Source organism: Pteronotus mesoamericanus, unplaced genomic scaffold (assembly GCF_021234165.1).
Source record: "Pteronotus mesoamericanus isolate MK-2021 breed Mesoamerican mustached bat unplaced genomic scaffold, CSHL_Meso_final scaffold_167, whole genome shotgun sequence".
NCBI lineage: Eukaryota > Metazoa > Chordata > Mammalia > Chiroptera > Mormoopidae > Pteronotus > Pteronotus mesoamericanus.
Window position 1 is genome coordinate 16023993 of NW_026555308.1, and position 20025 is coordinate 16044017.

Here is a 20025-nt window from a genome sequence, read left to right on the forward strand (position 1 = left end):
TGTCACACCCCCCAGTGTTCCTCCCTGTTTATCCACATGCAAATGTGGGACTGCCCAGTCTGCTAGCCTCTGCCTTGCCCTGCATCCTGTCCATCCCAGCTCCCTGTCTCTGCCCCACCTACCAGTCTGGATGAACATTTCTTCTTTAACTCCTTGGTTGTCGGAGTTCCATACAATTCAGTTTTCTGGCAGTTCTGGTTGTTTTTTGTATTTAAATTGGTTGCTGTCCTCCTTTTGGTTGTGCAAGGAAGCAAAGCCTATCTACCTAGGCCTCCATCTTGGCCAAAAGTCCTAATAACATTCTTTTTTTCAGTAATTCCATAGTACTTGTCTTTGTCTTTGGCACTCAGAACATAAGTATGCTATATATTAAAAGGTAAATGTGCTAAAATTACTTATTTGTATTGATCAAAACATGAATAAAATGAAAAGAAAAGCCCATAGAGTGGGTGAAAATATTTCCAATATATTTATAATAGAGTTCTTATATTCAGAATATATAAAGAATTTGAAAACAAACAAACAAACAGCAGGCAAAAGATATCCCAATAAAAAAATATTCAAAACACTTGAACAGGTACTTCACTTCACAAGAACAGAGATCCAAATGGCCAGAATTGTACTCAATTTGATTAGTAATCAGGCAAATAAAGAATAAAACAATGCAAGAGTTGCTAAAATTTGAAAGACTCACAACACCAAGTGTTGTTGAAGAAGAGAAACAACTGGAACACTGCAGGTAAAAGTTCAGTAAAAGGACTTTGGAAATGAATTTGGCAGTATCTGCTGAAGTTGAATGTATATATCTTATATTGTGTATATTCCACAAAAAATGTGGGCCCTGTGCATGCCCAAGTGTTCAAGAACAGAAGCAAGATGTAAAAAAATATATAGTTTCACTTATATAAATTTAAAACATAAGCAAAAATCTGAACTATAATATTAAACACAAGGAGGATCCCTGAAAAAACTGGAATTATCTTCTCCAGGGTGGGCCCTTTGTAGTACAGGCTTCCCCTGAAAGGTTAGTATTCTAGAAACCCATCTGTATCATTGTACCAGCTGGCATTGTTGTGAGAGGCTGCATTCACCATCAGTGAATTTTTTTGAAGACTCTTTCAACACCTTTTGCCATTTTTTGATGGGTAATTTACAAGCACATCTGCCCACACCACACTGAGTGTTCAGCAGTTTCTGACCAAAAACAGGATGATCCCCATGCCCCATCTTCCCTATTCACCCTCTTACCCTGAGTGACTTTTTTTGTGGTTGCCCTGGTGAAAAAAGTCCTCAAAGGAAAACATTTTGCTGATGTGGAACAGCTGAAACGAAAAACAGCAGAAGCACTAAAAGGCATCAAAATCCAAGAGTTCAAAAACTGTTTTGAGCAATGGGGGAAAAAAAATCTTTATAGGTGTATTGCACCAAATGGAAAGTACTTTGAAAGTGACTGAAGTTTAAACATATAAGAATAAATACGTAACTTTTTATAAATAAATTCCAGTGCATGCCCTCCTCCCTTTCCTCGGATATTAGGTGCAGACAGAGTAGATAGTGACTGGATGATGGGTGTTTTCTTTATGGTAATTTTTTGACCTATGCATTCATGTTTTAAGTATATCTCTCTTTGTATGTTTTATTTCACAATTTAAAATGTTTAGAAAAGAGAGTCTGCCCTGGATACATATCACTTGAGTTCATATCTTAGCTTTGTTGCTTTCCAGCTGTGTAAATTTCGAAAATTTATTTAACAGCTCTAAGCCTGAAGTTCATATCTATAATGTAACGATATCAACATATTTTGTAAGAATTGTTGTAAAGATTAGATAAATATTGGAATTTTTGCTAAGATATTAAGCACTTAAAACTACAGCTGGCTCATAGTAAGTCCTGACTCATTGCTAACTCTTACTATTGTTATTGCTGTTAATGTCATTGCCAGTTTATTTGAGCAAAGGAATTTTAAGCTTCTCTTGCAAATTACATTATATTTTATAAACCCATCATGGCTTTCCATGTAGGTGAGTTTTTGTTAGGGTCTCTCAGAAAAATTTATTTTATTCACCATCCATGTTATTTCGTAAATTAATCATTTTATAGGTGTATGTAGAATTTTCTTTGTATTTGTAATTGTACGTGTAGCATATATGTTACCTATAATAGCTCATAGTAGCTAATATTTGGTAGGACTGACTGCTGCCAGGCTTAGTTCTAAGTGCTACATGGATTAATTTTTAATCCCGTGTAAAACCTTCATTTTCCATAGGTAGGAACTGAGGGCAGTAGCTAGCTCATGGTCTGGGGTTCAGTTTGGCCCCAGAGTCCACATCTGCCCCATTACTCTATGCCAGGAAAGTGCTCATTTTTTTTCTTTTTATTTAGTTACTGGTTACTTTTCCTTAATCTAATTTTTAGTTAATTTACCTAGATTTCCAAAAAGCCAGTTACATCATTTGAAAGTAATTATTTTTTTGTATACTACTCAGTAATTCTTGTTCTTGCTTTGATTTTAACTTTCAGAGAATTGTTTATAAAAATAATAGAGTGGACATTCTTCTTTTAATCTAAATGGAAATGCCTCTATTTTTTAAACCACTAAGAAACATTGACTCTTGATTGGAGTGTTTTCTTTATGTTAAGGATGTGCTTTTAATTATTGAGTTTGCCAAATGGATTTTGATATATTTATCCTGTTTTGTTTTCAAAATTAAAAAAAGCCACACATCCTTACCATAAATTAGGGATGGCTTTTGAGCTGTGTCAAATGGTTTTGTGTATCTTTGCAGATGGTCACATGGCTTTTCTGTGTTGAACTATTAATGTAATGAATTGTATTAATATATAACCTAATATTGAATCATCTTTGCATTCCTAGAATTTCTAACATGTTGAATTTTATTTGCTAAAATTTCTATAAGAGTTTTTCATATTTAAGAACTGCACTGGTCTGCAGTTCTCTGCTGTTTTTGTTAGATTTTGACATTGGGTAAATTCTAACTATGTAAAGGGAATCTGGGTGGTTTCTGTTTTGTCACGCATGTATACGAGTATACTGCATTTTAAAAATAATTTTTGAGCATATTTTCTGGTATGATTGCTTACTACTATTTGTTAAACATCTTTTTTTTCATTAACAATTTCAAATGTTTTTTATTTCTACTAATTATGAAAATCTTCAAACAAACAAAAATAGAGAGATTGGTATCACTTTGTTCCCCTCTTACCTTACTTTGTTTTTCTCTAGAGTATTTGACCCTTACTACTTAAAATATGGTTTGAGGTTTAGCAGCATAGGTATTACCTGGGGCTTTGCTATGGAGGAATGGATGTAATCATGTACACATAACCACGCGCATCACATCGCCTTTCCATATTCTATTGGTTATAGGCAAATCACAGGTTCTGGCTACACCATTGCTCTAAATTTTAAACTGTCTTTAATAATGTTGTTCTGAGATGTTTAAATAAGTCTTTGAACTTTTAATTTGTCTTGAGTTCTGGAAAGGAGCTACAAAATCAATGGGTATAAACTTTTAAAAGACTTTGATGACTATCATCCTATTACTTTTCAGAAAACCAGCACCTCTTCGGGTTATGTGGTGAGCATATGGCAACATTGACAGTTCATATATGTGCCTATTCTGCCAACAGGAGATCATTAAATAATGAGAATGCAGGAAAGAAGAAGAAAATAATTATAAATCCTTATCATAAATAATTTGAGTGATTGGTAACTGAAAGCCTGAAAGTTATTTGAATTAATTTTTGACAAACTATTTGGTCAACTTACCATTTTCTAATAAATCTTGTTCAGTGTATATTTGTCAAGAAACTTTTGGGTGCCTAATAGTGTTAGTTATTGTGAGTGAAAGAAAAGAAATATGCCAGTTTCTTTGCCTTTTAAGGCTTATGGGAATCTCATTACTTTGTTTATAGCTCTTCCATCTTTCTACAAAATATAACTTCAATTTGTAGAGGTTCATGCTGCATTTCACATTACCTGGGTTCTCTATGCGTTGAAGAAATGTGAAAATCTTCCTAGGTGTAATTTCCCCCAAGATAAAAACCACATTGACTTTTCCTTTGTTTTAGCAACAGCGAACTGTCTATAGACTGACTCTCGTTAAAGCCTGGAACGTGGATGAGCTCCAAGCCTATGCCGAGCTGGTGTCTCTAGGGAGCCCTGACTTCATCGAAGTGAAGGTAAGCCCCTGCTGGCCACCGCTGTGAGCATTTCCAGTGATGCTTTGTTGACCATCCTAGAGTTAAAAAATCTTTAAACTTCTACAGGAGGTCCCAGATGTTTTATTTATTCATTCAGAAATATTAGTCAAGAACCTGGCACTCTTCTAGTCATTGGGAATAGTAGCAAATAGTAGCAGTAGAAAACTAAGCCTTTGGTCTTATAAAGCTAATACGTTAGTGAGAGATAGATAATCAACACAAACTCAATAATTAAAAACTACATGCAGTTGACCCTTGAACAGTGCAGAGTTAGGAGTACATTTGGAATTTTGTGTGTAGCATTTGATTCCCCAAAAGCTTAACTACTAATAGCCTACTATGACCAGGGCCTTACCAATAACTAATCAGTTGATTAACATATATTTTGTATGTTATATATATCATATCCTGTACTTGTACAGTAAAGGAAGTTAGAGGAAAGAAAATTTAATTAATAAAATCATAAGGAACAGAAAATCATTTATAGTATTGAAAATAATTTGCTTATAAGTGGACTTGTGCAGTTCAAACTTGTATTGTTCAAAGCTTAACTGTGATAACCTTAATTCTGAAAAGTAAAATTGTTATAGTGAGTAATTGGTTGGCTTTTAAATAAATTTTTATTATGGAAATTTTTATGGAAACTTCATATATATAAGAAGTGGAGACACTGGTCTAATGAACCACATTCATCCATCACCCAGCTTCAAAAATTATCAGCTCATGTTTCAGCTATATCTCTACCCATTGTCTTGCTTTTACTGTATTATTTTGAAGTGAACTCCTACATCATATCATTGGTCCATAACTTTTTAAATACATAACTATAAAACATATACACCCGTTTTTTAAACACTTATTCAAAATACTGTTCTCATAACTGAACAACTTTAACAATACTTTTTTTTAAAAGACTTTATTTATTTCTTTTTGGAGAGGGGAAGGGAGGGAGAGCAGGGGAGAGAAACATCAATGTGTGGTTGCCTCTTGCATACCCTCTACTGGGGACCTGGCCTACAACCCAGGCATGTGCCCTGACGGGAATCGAACCAGTGACTCTTTGGTTTGCAGGCCGGCACTCAATCCACTGAGCCTCACCAGGCAGGGGCTTAATAATTTTTAAGTATTGGGATATATAAGGTTTCAAACTGGACCAACTATTTCAACAGTATTTTTGAATCTGGATCTAAATAAGGGCCATTCATTGTAATTGAATTATTTTTCTCTTAAATTTCTTTTAATCTAATTCCTCTTCTATGTCCCCCTCCTCCCCCTTGTAATTTATTGTGTTGAAGAATGAATATGAGGAACCCTGGCTAGTTCCTTATATTTATATTTTAGATTCTGCTGATTGTATTTTGCTCTGCTTTCTGTATTCCCTACGGATTGGAAGTTAAATCAAGAGAAGATTAATCAGACTTGTATGTATGTATGTATGTGTGTGTGTGTGTGTGTGTGTGTGTGTGTGTGTGTGTGTGTGTTTGCATGTCTGGTTGTTCGTATCATTGTTTCTTTGGGATGGATTCTTATAAGTTAGTTGATGTATCAAAGGGTAAATGAATATATTATTTTGCTAGATATTATGGTTGGCCTTTCTAGATTTCATAAGCTAGAAGGTTTTTCTGAGAAGATGATACTTAAATCCTAAGAAGACAATAGACAAAGACTTGGGGCCAGAGCATTCTGGCAGATGATACAGATAGTATACAGAGGTCCTCCATGATTTCTGGGGGACGCCTAGAGTTGGCAGGGAGAGAAGATGAATCAGAGAGGTGGGCTGGTGCCAGATTTTGTTAGGCATTTGAAGGAAGGATAAGAGAGTTGGATTTTATACTAACTTTCATGGTAAGCTTTTCTCTATACTACATGTACTTCTAAAGATTTTAAGCTAGAGAGTGATATGATCTGATTTATGTTTTAAAACATTACCTTGCTGTGGTCATGAATAGTTTATAAAGGGAAATGGTAGAAGTAGGCAGACCAGTTACAAAGCCATTGCTTAATCTAAGCAAAAGATGTGATGGTGTGGAGAAGGCCATTGGTAATACAGTTGGAGAAGAGTGCTGCATTTGGGGTGAATTTTGGAAATAGAACCAACAGAACTTATTGCTAGATGATACATAGAGAGTGACAGAACAAAAGGAATCAAGAGTGACACTGGGTTCTTAGCTCAAACAGTTGCTGGATGTGGAACAGTTTACTGAGATGGAAAGATTAGTGCAGGAGGGGAGTAAATCTGGGAAGTAATTTTATGCATTCCATGTTGACCTTATTAAATTTCAGGTATATTTAAAATATGGAAGTATAGGTTCAAATAGGCCATAGGTTACGTAAGTCTGGAGGTCAGTGATAAGACAAGGCTGCTAATAATGATTTGGAAGTCATCAGCATGAGATGTTAATTAAAGCTATGAAGTGTTAAGAGGCAAATGGTTTTCTCGGGACAACTAAGAATCCACAACATGAGAGTAAGTGACCAGAAAATTCACCCAATCTCTGAAAGCTCCACTTTTCCATTAATATTTATGAAGTTGAATGTACTCTATACTGAATAAGAGGATATTTCAGAGTTTTAAAGTTCTCTTTTAGTAAGTTCAGCTTTCTATCTTAATGTACTCTGGAGGGTTGGGAAGTGGGAAAAGGTGGAAGAAATACTGCTGTCTGAGTGTGTGGCATTTTATCTCTAGTCAGGTCAAAAACACTCTTTTCTTTGAAATTGCTCTTAACTTTAATGAACCAAAGATACAAACTGCATCTCAAATATATGATGGCTTAAGTGAACCTTTCCAACCTCAGTGATTAATGGTGCTTTAATTTATGATTTAGCTATTAAAGAATGCTGCCTCAAATTATGTTGCAGTAAAACCTCTGTTATAAAGCAACTTGGCTGGATCACATGGTCACCTATTTTCATTTTCCTTCTTGTATTTTCTTTCATATATTTTATAATGAATGAGATATTTTATAATCTGAAAAGAATTGACCAATTTATTTTTTAAAAAAAGATGACTACTGTGTAAACAGTGTACTTAAAAAAAAAAAAAAAGAAAGATTTTATCCCTGGCTGGTGTGGCTCAGTTTGAGCACCAGCCTGTGAATGAGAGGTTGCTGGTTCCATTCCTGGTCAGGACGTATTCCTAGATTGCGGGCCAGGTTCCCGGCTGGGGGCATGTGAGAGGCAGCCAATTGATGTTTCTCTTGCACATCTATGTTTCTCTCCCTGTCTTTCTCTCTCCCTTTCCCTCTCTATAAAAATAAATAAAATCTTTTTAAAAAAGATTTTACAGTCATACCTCAGTACTCATCGGCTTCAGAACTCGTCAAACCTTGTACTTGTTACATTTTGATGAGAAAAAAATGCTTCAGCACTCTGCGCTTGCTCAGGACTTGTAGCTCTTGCTAGAACTTGTATGAGTCACGACATGCCCTCCAAGAGAAAATGCCTCATTGTTTGGTACTCATTGGTTTCAGCACTCATCATGAGTTCCTGGCAAAATTAATGACAAGTACTGAGGTACCACTGTATTTATTTATTTTAGAGAAACAGGAAGGGATGGAGAAAAAGAGGGAGAGAAACATTAATGTGAGAGAGAAGCATCGATTGATTAACTCTTGCATGCACTCTGACTGGGGACCAAACCTGCAAGGCAGGCATGTGCCCTGATTCACAGTCAAACTGGGGACCTTTCACTTTGCTGGATGATGACCAACCAACTGAGACACGTTAGTCAGGGCAAGTGTATTTCTTTGATGATTATTTTTCAGTTGGGTAAACTATGAACATAACTAGGAAATAGATGAAACCTTCTGTCTGTACCTGAGATGTTAAAATGACATAGTTTCTTTCAAACAGTATTTCCATTTGACTGTTTTATCCCTGCATTCAACAAATATTCTGAGCTCTCTCCATGTGCCAGGCCTTGTCAAAGCAAGCAGATACAAAATTTGATATAGATATACCATTTGGCAAATGGAACAAGGCAAAGTCTACAAAAGTAATAGAGCTACATTGAGAGATTTTATTTTAAAATTCTTGGAGAAATGTATAATCTTATAATTTTAAAATGTCTTATTTAAACGATAAAATATATAATAGATAACAGTTTGCATAGGGGAAAAGCATGGTGATGAGCAACTTGTCTCTTGTAGAGGATGTACAGTAACACATCCGAAGTGCGTGGGCCACTGGGGATTGGATCATGCTCTGTAACATTCAGCTCTCATCTGTCTCACAGGTTAATGAATATCTTCCTTTTAAATGAAGTAGGAAAAGGGATGTTCACAGAATATAGTGTGCTATTAAGAAACAGATGAAGTTATCAAATAATATTTATTTGATTACATTTTGACTGCATATGTTTGTATATATTTACATAGGAGAAGTATGGAAGGACATATACCAGATTGTTAATAGTGTTGTATTTGATAGAAGGGAAAGGAAAGCCTTAATTTTTATACCTCTGTGTTGTATTATTTTAGTGAGCATATAGTGCTTTTGTAATTCAGATGATTGAAACGAAATCAGTAGATGGAGAATGCTTTTCTGTTCAATAGGGTTAAACTATTTAATGTCTGAAAAGTCAAGCTTTTGTGTTTTTTTTATTAAAGTTAAAAATTTCTAAAATGGAGGAGTTTTAAACCCTCTCCAAAAACATTTGTTGAGAGCTAGCAATATAGCATGCTAAGATAACCTTAAATTCCTCCAAAACCAAACACATAGGAGTAAATGTGCTATGATAAACATACTTCTGAGAACAAAGCCAATCTGTCGGGTCTGTAAGGGGATTCCTTAAGGGTGAGAAGAAGAGAGACCACCCTGGTGGTACTGTATAGCTCTTGACAGACACAAGACTGAGGTTTAAAGGGCAGAAGACTAGTCCCTTCTAACTTCAGTGAAATGCTCAATTAGGACCAGATTTACCCACTGACACAGAAGGGCATTTGGAGACTTATCCCTTACCTATGCTGTTGCTGAAAAGAAAGTCTTCCAGGATTATCCCTCAAAAGGGGTTGGCATTAAAATTTAATGTACTTTAAGATCACATAAAGGCTCTGAAGATGTGAAATTGATAGTATTAATGGACCCTAGGCTAGTTATATGCCTGGGGCTCTCTGCAGACACAAACACAATACTGTTCATGTCCTTTGTCTCTGTTTCCTGGTTGCATGTGTATGTGGGGGCCGAAGTCTCTCACAGTCTGCACACACTGGTTTCTCAAGTGGGAAAAAGGGAAGGACACAGCTTTGATACCTTATTGAAAGGTACTGAGGGAGCTGGGGGGACTAACTAATATTTTCCTTGAGCCTAAACTTCCTCAAAATGAAAATTAGAATAATAACAACAATTTAATAGCTTTGTTTTGATAATTCAGTGGGGTAATGGGTATGTCTGGATTCTGTAAATGTTTAACTCACTTTCTATTAAACATATTTATTTAAACTAAATCAATAGAAGCTATTTATTTATTATATTGACTTTCTCTTTTCTTTCATTGCTAATCTTATAAAATATTTTTTCTGTTATATTCCCTGTAAATTAACATATATTTTAGCTTCATTAGGCTTAAATAGGCCTTTATTTGCTAACCTGAGAATCTGAACTTTATTGTTACTGGCTTGCTTTTTTGTGAAATGTGTTTCATGTCACAAACATCTGTCTCGTTGAAAAACTTTCATAATACAATCTACTTATAAATAAAAGACTACCTTTGTATTCTCTGCTAGTGTTGCCACCTTGAGAATAGTAGGTGTTCAGTAATTATTTGTTGTCAAATGATTTAAAACTCTCTTACCCTTAGAACGCTGCAACTCTCTGCAGAGCTCAATCCTTGCAGGCTGCATCTTGTAAAACAAATTTTCTTTTAGCATAGTCTCACGTTTTCTGCACATGAAGATAAGGTATAGTTGTTTCTGTGTATAGCAATACCTAACTACTGTTTATCAGTTGGTTCATGATCGTTAAAGATTAGAAAAATTCTGAGTAATATGAATGAAATTTTATATTAGATCAGAGAAGAGTTCTGGAGTTTATATTATAGAAGAATTTGTTACTTGATCTTTAGGTCATTCAGCATAGATTGGTTGGGGGTACAGAGAGGAATAGACTCAGAAATTAGACTTACTATTCCAGTATTCTGGTAAAGGCTATGCACAAGGTATGATGATATTGAGGTCAGATGAGGTAGGGGTTCCTGACTGGAGATTAAAGAAATGATGGGGAACTTAGTCAGGTAAAGACTGGATGCTGAGTGGGGCAGTCCAGTAAGGAGGCCCTGAAGCCATACTGAGAAGCTCAGGCTGTTGTTTTTTGTGGGGAGCTATTGAAGCATTTTCAGGATATATGAATGACATGTTTGGAGTATATTGCTGCAAAATATCATAAAGACATTTCTTTTTTCATCAAACTATAGTGTGGAAGAAAAGGGGAAGCATACTAAACGTGAGGAGGTCAGGGGGAGGCCTATGTGTTGGCTTTATAAACTCAGATCTAAAGCAACCACAGGATGGTTTGAAATTAAAAGCTTTCTAACTAAAAGCAGATCATGGCAGGTAGGCAAGTCCTAGGCTGGTATTTTTCCCTAACAAAGGTCAGTCTTTAGCTTAACTGAGCATGTCTGTTGTCTTTTTGCATCTATGATAACACAGTTTTGTACCCACCTGTGTAAAAGTTAGTCTCTATCATTTTACTTTTTATCCATTCCCAAAGGTTTCCCCTTTGCTTTTTCCCACCTCCCTAACCTACCACCAGTGGATTTCATTTAACCCCCTTGTGCCTTCTCTTTTGATTGTAATGTATAAAATAAGGTGCTAAACTGACATTCTCCAGAGCATTTTCTCACCTTGTTGAGGTTTTGTTTCCTGGTAATTTTCAAGTGTCCTCATTTTGGCTCAAATAAACTCACGAAAATTCTCTACAGGTTTGAGTGTTTGTTATGTTGATAATAGGGAACAAAAACAGTTTCAGGAGTCTTTAGACACTCAGTCCGTTTAATTAGAATAGCAAGCTGCCAAATTACTGCTCACCCACAGACCTTGAATCCCCAGGTATAAACTTTCCAAGCAACTGGTTAAAAAGACCTTATGGCCCTATCTCTAGAGCAGAGAGAGATCCATCAGAAAGGCACCAATGTAATGGTGTGGGTTACGCTTTTCACTACAAACCTGAAGACGAATAAGTGGTCCAGGGATCTTTAGGAGTTTTCTCTGGGTCTGCTTGTTACTCCTCAACCTGGTAGATTCTGGAGTGAATGACAGCTTTTCAGTTGCTACGTTGTACCCATCTGTTTTCTTGAGGTGGTTCTTTTTTTAGAGTTATGAGGGAAGAACTTGATGCCAGTGATAAGTGGGGAGGGTATGGGGTGCTGGTGGCATGAGGAGGTGGTAGACAGCCATGACATGAGGGAAAATGAAGTGTTTTTAGACAGTTCAGGGTTAAGTGTAACCAGGAATAAAGTCAGGACATGTCATTGGTGGACTCGATTATTGGAAGAAGCAAAGGAGCCAAAGCAAAGCAGAGGGCACCATAGAGTGACGGCTCAGGGGTTCCCGGAAGTGACTCCATAAACTAATTCACTGAAGTTGGTTTCTGCCCATAGCATTTCTGTCATGGTGAAGGCTCAGGCTCTGTGGACAGTTCAGCAGGTTACCCTGTACTGTCTATGTTGGAGGATTTTATTTGGCTAAAATGAGAACTTTTATGTGAAAGCGCTTTGTTAATTGCTATAAAGCATCACGTGTTCCCTGGCTGTCGTGGCTCAGTTGCCTGGGTGCTCTCCCTCAAACTGAATGGTCGGCGGTTCAGTTCTTAGGGCACATGCTTGGGTTGTGAGGTTTGATCTCTGGTTGGAGTGTGTGTAAGAGGCAGTCGATTGATGTTTATCACATCAATATTTCTCTCCCTTTTTTCTCCCTCCTTTCCCCCTCTCTAGAATCAATAAAAGAAAAAGAATGTTGAAAAAATTAAAATACAATTTTTTAAAAAAGCAGCATGTGAATGTATGGAAAAGTATAATGAACTGTGGCATTCACTCTTTAATTTGTTTTTCCAAGTCAAACCTCCCCTTAATGTTTCATGATTTATTGTTGCTGAATAAGAAATATTAAAATACTTTCCAAACCCATTGTCATGAATGTAAGATCTTATCTAAAACCTCTGCTTCAATGATCTAACTTTTTAAATATTAAAAATAAGTTCCTTTGAATTAACTACTTTTTACATGGCTGTTCATATAATTCATACATCATACACAGTATTTAAATTGAAGTAGAGTTAATTATTATGACCAATTTGATCTATCAATAAATCATGTTTTTTTATACATTCGAGTATGTTTTGCACAATTTTTCAGCCACGCTTAAAGATTTTTTTTTAACTGTTATTTGCTTTTTTAATTCATTGAAAACTCAGACTCTCGGTTCAATGAATTCAATAAATTATTGGACTAATAGAGAAGATCCTCCTGTTTATTATAACTAAGCTGGATCACTTAAGGTTTATGTTCAGCAAAGGTCATCTCAGTTTGGCGTACCAGCGATCTTTTCGAGTAGCCATCTGGAGTAGAGTGCTTTGCAGAGCTCATCTGAGTTTTTGGCCAAGTCCCAGCTCTTCCATTTGTAGGGTCAGGGTCACTCTGCAGTGTTCATTTGTGGATTTTTCATTTAATGTCATTCTTTCCCCTTTAGTATGTTGTGTGTCTGTGTCTATGTGTGAAAGAGAGAATGAATGAGACAGAAAGAGAATGTATGTGAGTAGTATACATTTTTTATTTCAGTATTCCCTACTTAATAGTAGCATATCTAGAATATTCTAAGCATTTGTCAAGAAAGTTTGATTCTGGGATATTTGAAGAGCCTACAAAGTTAAAATATCCATTATTAATAGAAAATTAATTATCATTATATAATCTACTAAGTGGAGAACTTAGTTATAAAACTTGGGTTTTATGTGCCTGGGCTGTCACGTGGAGTTCAAAGCAGAACCAAAGTTATGTCACTGAATAGGAATTTCTGTAGAGGTGAGATGCATGTATGTACATGTAGGTGTGCCTAAATGTCGGTGTATCCACAGAAGTATCTCCTATTTGGCATGATTCTCTGTTTATGTATACATAGATCCATTTACAAAATACATTACAAATTGATATCCTTAAAGAATAAAGAATAATAATGAGAGCCCTATCCAGCCTTTCACGGAAAGTTTACCAACCTCAAATCTAAACTATACCAGAAAATGGAAACTCAATTTTATTTTTCCAGGGAATAAATTTTGTTCAGTGAATTTTTATGGGTGTCTACCATGCCTGATTATTATACTAGGGGACTATAATGCCCTGAGGATTAACCTGTTACAGCGCCCAGACGAATCTGAATAGAAAGATATGTTATTGGTTCAACTATGCTATTGTGACTAGACAGCATGGATTGTGACGTGACACAAGCACAGGTACCCGCGCACCAGCATTGTCACAGAGTGAGAAGAACATCGGCCTGGGAGCCCCAGTGCTGTCTTTGTCACTTACTTGTATTAGCTCCCAAGAAAATTTTTATCATCTTTTTGTCACTTTCTTCACTTTAAAATACAGATGGGATTGGATTGGATGACCTCCAAAAGGCTTTTTGGCTCAGAAACTTTCTCTATGACAGGTAATTGTCTCTAACTATTGTATTGTTTCCACAGGGTGTTACTTACTGTGGAGAGAGTTCAGCGAGCAATCTCACCATGGCCAACGTGCCCTGGCATGAGGAAGTGGTACGCTTTGTCCGTGAATTGGTGGCTCTGATCCCTGACTATGAAATTGCTTGTGAACATGAACATTCCAATTGCCTCCTGATTGCTCACAAAAAGGTAAGATAATTTGAATATCCATTCTTCTGCCACCTTTGTCCTTACTTCTCCCTTCTTCTCTTTCCTCTTTATTTTCCCTTCACCTTGTAATAGTGAATATCTGCTTGTTGGCTACTTTTGCTAAAACAAACATTTAAAAAAACCCTATATTCTGTCTGTTGGGCTCATAAACTCTTTTTTTGTGTGCAGTTACTTTGTATCTAGTCCATGTAGGCACTTGAAGTGCTTTCTGGATTTTAATTGGTGCATGCTAAAAATCAAAAGCAAAACATCCTTATAATAACCACTAACCCTTTCCTGGAATGACAAAGGAAAACTAAAAAGTTAAAAACTTCCATATGAGTTTTTCTGACTGTCAGGAGAAATGTTGAGGTATTTATCTTTAAATCACTTGGAATCTCGGCCTCTGGAGAAAGTCTTCTGAGATTTTGGTTCATGGCTCTACTTCCTTTTCCCCCCTTCAGTGCTTTTATTAGGTAGAACAAGTGTGTGAGTCCACTGTACTTCTTAAATAAAAAATGCCTAGCAAAGGAAAATTCAGTTCTTCCTAGAGGTAGGCCATTAATATTGGAAGGTAAACTCTAATCAGGTTGCTAGTGTTAGAGTAGCTATTATAATATGTCCCTGTGGAAATATTTATACAGAAACAATGTAGCATCTGGAATTTAATTCAAAATAAAACAAGGTGAGGTACATGATGTGTGGATGGGTTAAGGGTTTTTGAGGCTAGATGATGGATACATAGAGGTTCATACTACTGTGCCTGGTTTTTTATTCAAATTCTCCATTAAAAATGCTTTAAAAAAAAAAAGTAGACATGGTTGAACCTTGAAAACACTGTACTAGGTGAAAACCAGACACAAAAGGCCACATTTTATATGATTCTATTTATATGAAATGTCCAAAATAGGTAAATCCATAGAGATAGAAGTAGATTGGTGATTGCTAGGGGCTGCAGGAAGAACAGAGTAGGAAGTGACTACTAATAGCCATGGGATTTCTTTTTGGGGTGATGAAAATGTTCTTGAATTATATGGTGGTGTTGGTTGCGCAAATGTGTGACTATTCCACTGAATTATACATTTTAAACGGCTGAATTTTACAGTATGTAGATTATATCACCATAAAGGTAGATTAATACCAAAAAGTTAGTAAATGTCAAGGGTGGGCTACTGTCATCCTGGTGTGGTGGCAAACTCCTTTAGTGCTTTTTTGCCTGGGAAGCTTTTTATCCCATTCTGAACGATAGCCTTGCTGGGTAGAGTAATCTTGATTGTAGGTCCTTGCTTTTCATGACTTTGAATTTTTCAGGCCATTCTCCTCTGGCCTGCAAAGTTTCTGTTGAGAAATCAGCTGACAGTGTATGAGAGCCCCCTTGTACATAACTAACTGCTTTACTTTTAAGATTTTCCCATTGTCTTTAACCTTTGGCATTTTAATTATGATGTGTCTTGGTGTGGCCCTCTTTGGGTTCTTGTTTGGGGCTCTCTGCGCTTCCTGGATTTGTGTGTCTGTTTCCTTCTCCTAGGGAAGTTTTCCATCATTATTTCTACAATTAGGTTTTTAATCCCTTGCTCTCTCTCTCCTTCTAATACCCTTATGATGTGAATGTTGTCACACTTGATGTTGTCCCAGAGGCCCCTTACACTATTCTCAGTTTTTAAATTCTTTTTTGTTTCTGCTGTTCCGACTGGGTGTGTTCTGCTTCCTTATCTACCAGATCGCTGATGCAGTCCTCTGCTTCATCTAATCTCCATTGAGTCCCTCTAATATATTATTCATTTCATTTATTGCATTCTTCAGTACTGACTGCTTTTTAAAAAAATATATTCTATCTCCATTTTTGTTTTCTATCTCTTTGTTGCAGCTCTTGTTGAGTTAATTACTTCTTTCCCTCAGTTCATAGGGCATTTTTATAACCAGTGTTATGAAGTTTGCATTTGGTAAATTGCTTATCTCCATTTTGTTTAGTGCTTTTTCTAGTGTCTTATGGTGTTCTTTGATTTGGGACATATTTCTCTGTTTCCTCATTTCAGCTGTCCCCCTGTGTTTGTTTCTATACATTAAGTAGATCTGCTCTGTCTCCTAGTCTAGGCTGAGAGGCCTTATATAGTAGGTGTCCTGTGGGGCCCAGTGGTGCAGTCTCCTTGGTCACCTTAGCTGGGTGCTTCAAAGGTGTCCCTTTTGTGGGTTCTGTGAGCCCTCCTGTTGTAGTTGAGCCAGGATTGCTTTTGGTACATCATTTGGTGGCGTGTTGACCCTCAGGCTGATTTTCAGTGAGGAACGGCAGTGACTGTAGTGGAGGGGCTGTTGTATGGGGGCTGACCCCATGGTGTGGCATTCACTTCATGGGGCTCTGGTGCCTGTCAAGTCTGCCCTTTGTGTGTTGTTTGTCAAGCTGGTTGGGAGGTGCTCTGGTGTGGCCTGAAGTCAGCCACCAGGTGTATAGGTTCAGGGGCCTCTTGGGAGGGGCTCTGGAGTAGGCCATGGTCAGCTGCTGCCTGTGCCCTGGCCTGGAGTTGGCAGGAGTACAAAGTGCTTTGCAGATTGTTGCCGCCTGTCCTGGGCTTGGAGGCACCTGGCAGAGGCTAAGCTGTGAAGCCAAGCAGGTACCTACTAGTACTGGGCTTGGGTCAGCTTAGCAAGAGGTTCAGGGCACACTGAGGCCAGTTGCTGCTTGTTTTGGGTTTTTGGACCTTTGATTTTCAGAATGTTTCCAGCACTAGCCAAGACAGGTCATGTGCATGGAAAAGCCACTGGTAGAGATTCGGGCCAGGTATTCATATTGGGTGGGGCAGGGTGTCTGGGAATACCAGAGTGGGCTAATGATGTTAGCTAGGTTGTTGCCCACCTGGACCTGCTGGCTTTTGGGGGAAGAGGGCTCAACAAAGGGATATGGTGTCTGCCAGCACTCATGTTCCAGGTGTGAGCTGCTCAAAAACTAGTCAGTTCAGTTCCTCCCCATATGTCCCTGGCACTTTTTAAGCTGCTGCCCCAGCACTAGAGCTCAAGTGAGTCCATCAGTGAGTAAATCCATGTGCAGACTCTCTAAGACTTGCAGTGCCTAGGTCTCCAGCAGCCCTCTGTCTCAGTTACAATATCTGCAGTTTTTCACAACCAGAGGTTGTCAGGGATTCTCTTCCCATCACTGGAACCCTGGGCTTGGGAACTCTGTGGGGTTGGGACCCCTTGCTCCTCAGGGGGTGCTCTGTATCCTTGATATCCCTCCTATTTCTTAACCACCACACGTGGGTGTGAGACCAGCCTGTTTTCGCATCTCTGCCCCTCCTACCAGTCTTGACATGGCTTCTTTATATCCTTGGGTAAACAACTACTGTTCATCTAGTCTTCTGGTAGTTCTTAGTGATGCTTGTTTTATAATTTAGTTGTAATTTTGATGTGTTTGTGAGAGGAGGCAAGCACAGTTTTTAGCTACTCCACTGTCTTGACCTGAAGTTTCTTTAATAAAATTTTCACGCGCTAGCTGGTGTGGCTCAGTGGACTGAGGGCCAGCCTGGAACCAAAGGGTCGCTCGTTCGATTCCAGTCTAGGGCACATGCCTGGGTTGCTGGGCCAGGTCCCCAGTGAAAGGTGTGCAAGAGGCAACCACACAGTGATGTTTCTCTCTCTCCCTCCTTTCCCCTCTCACTAAAAATAAGTAAAATCTTTTAAAAAATAAAATAAAGTAAAATAAAATAAAAATTTCCCTATGTGAAAAATGAAAAAAAAAAAGAGAACAGATCCTTTGTTAAGAAGTTTGATTGTTCTGGACCTGGGGAATCCATAGAACTGTCTTACCTGGCCAACAAAGCCAATGATCCTTAGCATGCTGGCTTTATTTAGCCAAGGCCATACCTTTTTGTGCCTGTGGTATATTTTTGAGATCATCTATGACCTTTTGAGTTTGCTGTAATATTGCATAGATTTACTGCTTCCCTTACTGTTAGATTGGAGGAATTCTTAAAATGGGATGATTTGAAGCATACTTAACCTCACATTTTATAACTTGGGGTTTCATTCTTCTGTTTATACACCTCTGTCTTGCAGCATTATTTTTGTACCAGTCAAACTAAAATTTGCCCTTTTAGCTTTTTTACCTTTTGCATGAAATAATCTACTTTTTTTCTGAGCTACTTAATTTGATTATTATCAAATTGTCATGAGAGAGAACATATTTATTTTCACTTTTGTCTTAGAGGTCTGATGGCTAATATAAGAGTAGCCTACTGTTACAGATGGAATGTTTACATCCCTTCAAAATTCACATGTTGAAGTACTAACCCCTCATTTTGGCTATATTTGAGATGGGGTCTCTAAGAAAGTAATTAAGGCTAAAGGAGTTCATAAGAGTGGAACCCTGATCTTACAGGATTGCTGTCCTTATACAAAGAGATACTAGAGTGTGCCCTCTCCCCACAACCTGCCCTGTGAATACACTAAGAAAAGGCCATGTGAAGCCATAGTGAGAAGATGGCTGTGTGCTGGAACCTTTATTCTAGAATTCTAGTATCTAGAACTGTGAGAAAAAGAATATTTGTTGTGTAAGACAACTAGGCAGTGATATTTTGTTATGGCAGCTCTAGCAGACTAATATACTTACCTTTTATTACATTTACTTGGTCTTCTAGTACGTGCTCTTAGACATTGGCAGAGTTGTCGGTTTTCATATATTAACTTACTATCTGATATTAGTAGTTGTATCTATGCAACTGATTTCTTCCATTTTAAGCCAGGTCAAAGTTTTATAGTCAGAATAGACCAGATGTTCTTCATACTGCATTAGACTTGGGAAATCAATTTAGTGTGTTGCAGCCAGCTATTTTTTAAATGAACTGGATTGCCTATACTTTTGTGGAATTGTGTTTCTAGAATATGTGTTTGTCAGTGCAAGTGTGTGTGGTAGACTAAGATACAAGATGTATTTTTTTACTGTAAGTTGTAGCAGAAAACGATTTTAAATCTATTGCTGTAGTCTAAGCTAATCTTTTAGTCTCTCTCCGAATATCTATGGCAAATGATTATTGAGAGAGTTTGAGGGAAAAGGAAGACCAAGATTGTGGACTGAGGGTACAGGGAAGAGGAGAATGTGATTATATGCTTTACTTAACCAACCAAGCAGGGAGCCCCCAAGAGAACTCTTCTAAGAGGTTCAAGCTGGGAGTGGGGTAGGGGGTGATTTATCACATCCTTGTTTGCACTCCCAAAGTGCCTTGTGTAAAATCTCACTCACTGCATACACTGTTATAATTTTTGCTAAATATCTGTGACTGAGCCAAGTTTATAGTTGGCAATCCATAAATGTTAGTAGAAGGTAGACATCATTATCAGACTCATTTCCCTGTCATGCACGTTAATGACATGTTTATTCCTGCACTAGTTGGGAAATCATCACACTTCCAGTCATACATGCCCTCTACTGTGAATACACTGTGAAAACCCTCCATACTATTCTGTAGAGCCAATAGCAGCAAAATTTCATCCAGTCTCTCAAGATGTCAGTAGAACAGGTGGAAATTTTTTTCATCATAGAGTCTTCTATCTTTTTTAAGAGGCAAGGGGGAAGAGGCTAGGCCCTTGTATCTCTTAAGTGATAGCATGAATTATAAGTCAGTTAGATTCACAAAGCTCACAGTCTTGGCAGGGTTGAGTGGAATGGGGAAGTAACTACAGAAGCAATTATAGTGTGCCTTTGTTGGGCAAGTTCGAGGTACAGTGAAGTCCTGCGGCAGAGGAACTGTCATAGTCTCATGATTTGAGTTTCAAGTGATTCAGAAAACCTTCCCAGAGAAGAGAACATTTATGAGGAGACCTGAGGCTTAGGTAGGCATTAATGAGACAGAGCATGAAAGTCATATGATGGAGCTAGTTCATGAAGAAACTCCAGATGGAGATTTGATCGTTAGACTGTATGTCCTAGATAACGGGGCTCTATTCTACTGTTGGTGTAGTCATCTCAGG

At 37.5% G+C, this 20025-nt stretch overlaps 1 protein-coding gene across 2 annotated transcripts in view; it reads left to right on the forward strand.

Moving 5' to 3' along the window:
- Nucleotides 1-20025, forward strand: part of LOC129083751 (S-adenosyl-L-methionine-dependent tRNA 4-demethylwyosine synthase TYW1) — a 177849-nt gene that overhangs the window by 146948 nt on the left and 10876 nt on the right. For both annotated transcript variants that reach the window (XM_054589685.1, XM_054589687.1), the window contains exons 14-15: nucleotides 4093-4203; nucleotides 13900-14067. In XM_054589685.1, coding sequence (XP_054445660.1) covers nucleotides 4093-4203; nucleotides 13900-14067 — 279 coding nt within the window. The remainder of the gene's footprint in view (nucleotides 1-4092; nucleotides 4204-13899; nucleotides 14068-20025) is intronic.